This window comes from Schistocerca piceifrons, chromosome X (genome assembly GCF_021461385.2).
Source record: "Schistocerca piceifrons isolate TAMUIC-IGC-003096 chromosome X, iqSchPice1.1, whole genome shotgun sequence".
Taxonomy (NCBI): Eukaryota; Metazoa; Arthropoda; class Insecta; order Orthoptera; family Acrididae; genus Schistocerca; species Schistocerca piceifrons.
The window spans coordinates 921,825,646-921,834,692 of NC_060149.1; the positions used below are offsets into that span (position 1 = coordinate 921,825,646).

General features: G+C 43.0%; 1 protein-coding gene across 2 annotated transcripts in view; it reads right to left on the minus strand.

Annotated features, from left to right (window-relative positions):
- The window catches only part of LOC124721799 (dehydrodolichyl diphosphate synthase complex subunit DHDDS), a 64,975-nt gene extending 56,714 nt beyond the window's left edge, over nt 1-8,261 (minus strand). Inside the window, exons 1-3 of one of the 2 annotated variants that reach the window (XM_047246921.1) lie at nt 8,128-8,261; nt 7,873-7,970; nt 7,561-7,734 (exon numbers count right to left, since the gene is read on the minus strand). In XM_047246921.1, the coding sequence (XP_047102877.1) occupies nt 7,561-7,721 (161 nt within the window). In that variant the 5' untranslated portion in view covers nt 7,722-7,734; nt 7,873-7,970; nt 8,128-8,261. Of the gene's footprint in view, nt 1-7,560; nt 7,735-7,841; nt 7,971-8,127 lie in introns of both variants that reach the window. The other variant, XM_047246922.1, reaches the window with a different exon arrangement.
- Between the last annotated feature and the right edge of the window lie 786 nt (nt 8,262-9,047).

Sequence of the window (9,047 nt, forward strand, 5' to 3'; positions counted from 1 at the left end):
ACGGAGCTCCATCGCAGTCTTGAACACTGGTAGCATGCCGCGACAGCGTGGACGTGAACTGTATGTGCAGTTGACGGACTTTGAGCGAGGGCGTATGGCATACGGAGCTCCATCGCAGTCTTGAACACTGGTAGCATGCCGCGACAGCGTGGACGTGAACTGTATGTGCAGTTGACGGACTTTGAGCGAGGGCGTATAGTGGGCATGCGGGAGGCCGGGTGGACGTACCGCCGAATTGCTCAACACGTGGGGCGTGAGGTCTCCATAGTACATCGATGTTGTCGCCAGTGGTCGACGGAAGGTGCACGTGCCCGTCGACCTGGGACCGGACCGCAGCGACGCACGGATGCACGCCAAGACCGTAGGATCCTACGCAGTGCCGTAGGGGACCGCACCGCCACTTCCCCGCAAATTAGGGACACTGTTGCTCCTGGGGTATCGGCGAGGACCATTCGCAACCGTCTCCATGAAGCTGGGCTACGGTCCCGCACACCGTTAGGCCGTCTTCCGCTCACGCCCCAACATCGTGCAGCCCGCCTCCAGTGGTGTCGCGACAGGCGTGAATGGAGGGACGAATGGAGACGTGTCGTCTTCAGCGATGAGAGTCGCTTCTGCCTTGGCGCCGTGCAGGTGAGCGCCACAATCAGGACTGCATACGACCGAGGCACACAGGGCCAACACCCGGCATCATGGTGTGGGGAGCGATCTCCTACACTGGCCGTACACCACTGGTGATCGTCGAGGGGACACTGAATAGTGCACGGTACATCCAAACCGTCATCGAACCCATCGTTCTACCATTCCTAGACCGGCAAGGGAACTTGCTGTTCCAACAGGACAATGCACGTCCGCATGTATCCCGTGCCACCCAATGTGCTCTAGAAGGTGTAAGTCAACTACCCTGGCCAGCAAGATCTCCGGATCTGTCCCCCATTGAGCATGTTTGAGACTGGATGAAGCGTCGTCTCACGCGGTCTGCACGTCCAGCACGAACGCTGGTCCAACTGAGGCGCCAGGTGGAAATGGCATGGCAAGCCGTTCCACAGGACTACATCCAGCATCTCTACGATCGTCTCCATGGGAGAATAGCAGCCTGCATTGCTGCGGAAGGTGGATATACACTGTACTAGTGCCGACATTGTGCATGCTCTGTTGCCTGTGTCTATGTGCCTGTGGTTCTGTCAGTGTAATCATGTGATGTATCTGACCCCAGGAATGTGTCAATAAAGTTTCCCCTTCCTGGGACAAGGGATTCATGGTGTTCTTATTTCAATTTCCAGGAGTGTATGTTACTGTGAAGACCCTCTACAAAAAAGGTGATCCACAGATGTTTCCAACTACGTCCTCTCTCTCTTGTAACAGCATTTTCTAAAGTATTTGAAAAATTAATATACATCAGGATTGTCAATCACCTAGAAAAAATTTGTACTAATTAGTAAACAACAATTTGGTTTCAGATCAGGTGTATCTACAACCGAAGCAATTTATGCACTTACAAATAAAGTTTTAGAATGCCTTGACAAGAAAAAAAATTACCCGTTGGCATATTCTGTGACCTGACTAAGGCTTTCGACCGCGTCGATCACAGAATACTTTTGGGAAAAGCAGCCCAATATGGAATCCATGGACAAATGGGCAACTGGCTCAGATCATATTTAGAAGACAGACAACAAAACATGGTATTAAGTGTTAACAACCTACAAGTAGAGACGATAGAGTGACTGGGGAACAGTACATCGTGGAGTTCCAGTAGGGTCAGTCCTTGGTCCCCTCCTATTTATTATATATATTAATGATCTATGGAATTATCTTCTGGGGCAACTCACCACTTTCAAAAAAAATTTTTGTAAGCAAAAAAAAAAGTAGTCCAAATTATATGTAGTGTTCTTCCAAGAATCTCGTGTCACAATTTTTAAACAGTTAGGTATATTAACCACTACCTCACAATATCTCTTCTCACTCATGGCTTTCACACTTATCAATTCCTCTGAATATGAAACAAATGAGGCATGCCATCATTATTACAAGACAAAAACGTGGCACTGTGAACAGAAAAATCTGTCTCTGTTACAAAAAGGGGTAGTACACAAGTACAAAAATCTTTAAAGCACTCCCGAGTAATATAAAGTGTCTAAATGAAAATAAAATGGTATTAAAAAAGCTAAAGGAATTCCTACTGGAAAAATGTTTCTACTCTTTAGATGAATTCTTCAGCAGAGATAAATAATTTGGGTAGTAATTCAGACTATTTCCTTTGTCATTGCATCTGTATTGTTTTTTATCACTATTGTATTTTTGTATTGTATTGTATTGTTTATTATCTTCATCTACCATGTGTAATATACCAGTATGTATTGTATTGTATGATATCTATTATTGTATCTGCTTTGACTCATTCCACATATATGCGTAATCATGCCATACTGGATCTGTGGAGGAGGAGGAGGAGGAGGAGGAGGAGGAGGAGGAGATTAGTGTTTAACGTCCCGTCGACAACGAGGTCATTAGAGACGGAGCGCAAGCTCGGGTAAGGGAAGGATGAGGAAGGAAATCGGCCGTGCCCATTCAAAGGAACCATCCCGGCATTTGCCTGAAGTGATTTAGGGAAATCACGGAAAACCTAAATCAGGATGGCCGGAGACGGGATTGAACCGTAGTCCTCCCGAATGCGAGTTGTATGGCTCCACACCGGAGCGGACAGGCACTCGGGGATCTGTGGAATATGTATCTCAAATAAATAAATAAACTTTATTGAAGTGTAAGCTCACCAGACAGAACACTAAATTGAAAGAGCATGCTGGTCATTTCAGATGAGGTAGAAGGTACCATGCAGTTAGGTGACCCTCTACCACTGACTGAGTTAAATGGTGTGTACACTGATCAGCCAGAACATTATGACCACCTACCTAACAGCTAGTATGTCTAACTTGGGCACAGGTAACTGTGGCAACAAGCCACAACCTGAAAGCAATGAGGCCTCGGTAGGTTGCTGGAGGGAGTTAACAACTGCACACACAAGTCACCTAATTCCCATAAATTTCAGGGAGGGAGGCAATGAGTTCTGTCACCATGTTCAATCATATCTCAGATGTTACTGATTGGGTTCAGATCTCACAAGTTCGGAGGGCCAGCACATCAATTGGAACTCACCACTGTGTTCCTCAAACCATTCTATCACACTCCTGGCCTTGTGACACGGTACATTATCTTGCTCAAAAATGCCACTGCCATCAGGAAACATGATCCTCACAAAGGGGAATATGTGGTCTGCAACCAGTGTATGATACTCCTTGGCCATCATGGTGCCTTGTACAAGCTCCACTGGACCCATGGATGTCCATGTGAATGTTCCCCAGAGCATAATGGAGCTGCCATCAGGCTGTCTCTGTTCCACAGAACATGTATCAAGGCATTTTTCTCTTGGAAGACAAGAGATTCGCTCCTTTCCATTGGTGTGATGAAGAACGTATCGGGTTCATAAGACTGTGCAACACTGCCACTGCACCAACATCCAGTACCGATGGTCACATGCCCATTCCAGTCATGGTGTTAACACTTGCACATGCATGGGTCATCGGCTGCAGAAGCCCATCATTAGGAGTGTTCAAACACGTTGTACTCTGCCCAGTATTAATGTGCATGGGTCATCGGCTGCAGAAGCCCATCATTAGGAGTGTTCAAACACGTTGTACTCTGCCCAGTATTAAACTCTTATGTTAGTTCCGCCACAGTCTGCTGCCTGTCCTGTTTTACCAGTCTGCCCAGTCTATGACGTCCAACATCTGTAATGAGGGGTGGCCACCCAACCCCACGACATCCTGACATGGTTTCACCGTGCGTTGAAGACACTCACCACAGCACTTCTCGGACACCCAACAAGTTGTGCAGTTTCTGAAATGCTCATGCAAAGCCTCCAGGTGATCACAATCTGCCCTCAGTCAAATTCCTTCCCCATTCTACACACAGACAGCATTCTCACCGATACTACATGCACTGTGCGAGTGTCTGACTAGCAGTCATTCCTTGCCAGGTGACACAGCTATCGCTTGGATGGGTATATATCGATAGTAGGTCGGTGGTTATAATGTTCTGGCTGATCAGTGTATATAGGACTGTATGGAATACATGCAGTAAGATGGGTTAAAGCGCCAAAATATACCTACTGTGTTTTGATGTGCCCATGACCACTCACTCATTGAATGAAGCTGACAAATTCGTATCAAGATGGACTGTCCAACATGTATACAAAGACTGGTGTTCCATTCACAGCCATGTTACATGGCATAACAACAGTGACTGTACAAATATCCTAACTTACAAGGACCAGAGACAAGTGTCAATGACGATCAGTTTCAAACCCTAGAAAAATTTCTGTCATCAGTGAATGCAAGTTCACACCAATCATTTTCTGAGTGAACACTGCGATGTACATTTGGAGTCAAATACTTCACAGAAGAGCATTGTTCACAGGGTTACATAAGGCTGAACATCTTCAATGGTCCAAACATTACAGAAATTGGACAGTAGTTGAATGGAGACATGTAGTGTGGTCCAACAAATTGTGATTTTTAACTCTTTCAAATGATGCAATGCACTGTGTGCATCAAAGACCCACTGAGGCATTTAACCTGCACTGTGTGGAGGGTGTAGATCAGGCCAAAGGCAGTTCTGTGACCTTTTGGAGGTATTTTAAGATTATGATTTGCAACCACTCATTCATTTATGTTACTGTAAACTTGAACGAGAATGTTTATTTCAATATTCTCAGTGACCTAGTGTTGACCTTTGTTCTGCAACTCCACAATGAATATGCCATAGACTCTCTCATCTTATGAGACGACAGTAGCCGTATTCGCAGGACTGCAACCCTACTTTCCTGGTTGGATGAACACTCAGGAACGCTTTCACACCTTGATTGGCCTGCTTGACTATCTGATCTTAATCCCAAATAAAATGTGTGAGATTATATTGAACAGCTGGTGAAACATAGCAATCAACATCTTCATCAGAGGATACATTCATCGATGAATGGTTTCAGCTGGGTATAGCATACCTGAAGATACTTGGGGAGGCGGGGGACACATCCTTGCCGAATTCCAGCCATTATTAAGATTAGAGGCAGTGTTACCCAGTATTAGTGTGATGTCTACTCAGAATGATTAATTTTTTGATCACTGTGCTACACTTCACAGAGAACATTGGAATTAATACAAGTTTTATAATACTGTAGTATTTTATAAACTCATTTTATTGTATTGCACTTAAATATAATATACATCTTTGGCTTCTTTCTACATTCTAGAAAGCTCTTTCTGTGGAATCCATGCAATATGATTCAGGCTGTTTAATACGTAATAATGTAATGTAATATAAGGAGCAGCAGGTTAATGGACTACGAAATTCTGAACACTTCGCCAAGCTGAAAGCTTAATCATTAGTGCATACACATATCATGACAGCAGCAAAACCGATTACCAGGTAACAGGAGATAGGAGTTATGTTATTGTTCCCCACCCTTTGATTTTTCAATTGGTGCATACGTTCACAGTTTTGTAGGAGAAGCCCACAAATTTGAAAGCAAACAAACTGGTTCTGGTGACATACAGATCTGTAGCTTAGTCCAAGGTATGGGTTGCGTTGAAAGGTTACAGTTTGATTGTGAGTTGGCTTCGTCAACAAATATGATAGTAAAAATACTCAGATGTCACGAAAGACTAATCTTTAGGTTGGAAGGTGACAGTTTGGTTGAGAGTTGGCAAAGCCAACGAATGTGATGCTAAAAAATCCTGGTTGTTGTGACTGACTGATCTGTACCTTAGCAAGTTTGAAAAAAATTGCCAATGACATCATGTTATAGTCGGTATATAGTTCACAGTGTTTGTCACATTTTCCTATGTCACTAATCAAAGCTGACAAGTCATATAGAGTATTCCTCAGTGTCCCATAATGAGAATATATTAAACATGGAAAAATGTACACCTTTAGGTAACAGTCATTCACTGGATTCACCTCCCAACATAATCTATACCTCATGCTATGTATGCTACAGATCAGTTGAGCCCCCACAACTGAGATTCAGGGGGGAGGGGGGGGGGGGTGTAACAGGCTACTATATCAGTAGACTATTGACTTAAAGTGCAAAGGGAAATGAAAATGATTTTTTTGTAACGTATAACTGACATACCATGAGGCCAGAGGGCTACTGACACAAAATATATACATGCACTTGTTGTGTGACAGAGAACTGCAACACTGGAAGAGTATAGAGATTGGTGTCAAAACTGGAAAGCTGGTTGGTTGGTTGATTTGGGGGAGGGGAACAACCAGTGAGGTCATCGGTTTCATCGGATAAGGGAAAGATAGGAAGCAAGTTGGCCGGGCACTTTCAAAGGAACCAGCCCGGCATTTGCCTGAAGCGATTTAGGGAAATCACAAAAATCTAAATCAGGATGGCGGAATGTGGGTTTGAACCACCAGCCCCCTGAACGCAAATCTAATGTGCTAACCACCATGCCACCTTGCTCGGTGATGGAAAAGTTATGAACTGTTGGCACCCTTGGTGAGGACAGTAAATAATACCCATGCCATACATTAATTTAAACAAAATGGAACTATGGACCATCTAACATAAAAAATGGAAAACTTCAGAAGGTATTTCTAATAGCAGTATGCAGCAAACTCATGTACAAGGTTTTCCAACAACCACCCAATGCATCACCTTCTCTTAATGTGTGTTAATCAAGGGGAATAAAAAAGCCTAAGGCTACATGCATCTCATACCATTCAGCAAGCTGGTAACCAAAGGACTACCATCGGTTTGACATGATTCTTCTCATTGCCAATACCACATTGTCTCTTTGGCATCAACAGCCCAAGTCTATTGATTCAATCTGCATAGCAAGCAAGTAACAATGCAACTGTGGTACGGCAGAGGTCACATTACACACAGTTTCAAATTTGGTCTCGGGAAACAAAGTTAATAAGAACCTAAAAAGGCAGACAGTTAACTTCAGTTCAGAATGTCTATTTTAACTGTTCAAATTGGAGAAAATACACCATATAAAAATCTTATACAAAGTGAGATGATTGAGGCATTATATGGATTAGTTTCACCAACATAATCTGATGTGGCACATATTAGGAATCTACTAGAAACTCACGGTAAAAAGTGAAATAACAAGAAGACACTCTGACAAATGTATAGATGTCAGAGAGCGCCCAAAGCCATCTAAAAACGGCTGTAGCCGGCAGGATTGAAGACATTGCCTAGTTATTTAACAACCATCATGGAAATGCCAACTACAACTTTAAAACAATACGTTCAGTAAAGGTATAAAAGGCATTAAAAAAAAAGCATTGTGTGATACGAATATTCTCATACTTAGAGAGTACGCCGTTCCTATTATTAACACCGACAATAAAAACAGATTATTCTGTGTCACTCAAAATTATAATGTACTTTTTTTTAATGGGTAATTGAAGTTTAAGAAAAACACTTTTGTTAAGACTCGATCAATATGGGCGTAGGTAATACAATACTGACAACTAACCTAAACTCACCCTTTTGTGTGTCCTTCTATCTTCTTCACTTTAGTTTTTTCTGCGAACCTTCTGTTTCCATCCATTATAAACGCAACGTGCTTCGGCACACCCCCATATTTGACAATGTCCACACATACCATTTCCAAAAGATTTAGGCCTTTCTCTCGTATCCAAGACATTTAAACACGATATCTATAAAAGGAACAAATGTGTAAAATCAGTTAACTCTGCACAAGACTACCACATCCTGTTGGCGCTACTGTTAAAACACGTTATAAATCACTACTGCAAGCACTTACACCAACAGCAATGAAATGAAGTTTTATTTACCGGCTTAACCTTCCTTGCGATGAAACAAGTCAGTTGTTGGTGTGGTGGTACCTATGTCGAAATATGAATGCTATTGAACCACGAGGCTGCGCGCAGATCTGTAATGGAGAATGTACTGCTGAGAGAAACAAATTATATTCATATCTTACTTCTGTGTAAACTATGCAACAAACACACATGTGACATCATAACAACTCGCGCAGTGGCTTAGTACAAGACCAGAAAAGGGATGCATAAATAAAAATCAAGCCATACTATTTCATGACATAGGCCGTTTTTCTATCTGAGCTTTTAGCAACGTTCTATTTACACACATTTTTGCTAACATTGCTATAATGTACACACTACACATGGATGTCACGTGAACATATTTGATCGATTCATCGATATATCGACACTTAGATCGAAAGCCAATAGCTGACTGATACGTAGCCTACTGCATATGTCCGATACTATTCTCCAGAACGGGATAAATAGTCAAAATTTTAATAAATTTTGAATTGTGAAAATCCAGTATTGACAATCTTTTATAATTTTATTTATTTATTTGTTAGTCAGGAGAGAAATTATTTTAAAAAGGATGTCATCAGTTATACACGCTAGTTATTTCAGAAGCAAAGAAGGGGAGAAATAAAAAATACACTCCTGGAAATTGAAATAAGAACACCGTGAATTCATTGTCCCAGGAAGGGGAAACTTTATTGACACATTCCTGGGGTCAGATACATCACATGATCACACTGACAGAACCACAGGCACATAGACACAGGCAACAGAGCATGCACAATGTCGGCACTAGTACAGTGTATATCCACCTTTCGCAACAATGCAGGCTGCTATTCTCCCATGGAGACGATCGTAGAGATGCTGGATGTAGTCCTGTGGAACGGCTTGCCATGCCATTTCCACCTGGCGCCTCAGCTGGACCAGCGTTCGTGCTGGACGTGCAGACCGCGTGAGACGACGCTTCATCCAGTCCCAAACATGCTCAATGGGGGACAGATCCGGAGATCTTGCTGGCCAGGGTAGTTGACTTACACCTTCTAGAGCACATTGGGTGGCACAGGATACGTGCGGACGTGCATTGTCCTGTTGGAACAGCAAGTTCCCTTGCCGGTCTAGGAATGGTAGAACGATGGGTTCGATGACGGTTTGGATGTACCGTGCACTATTCA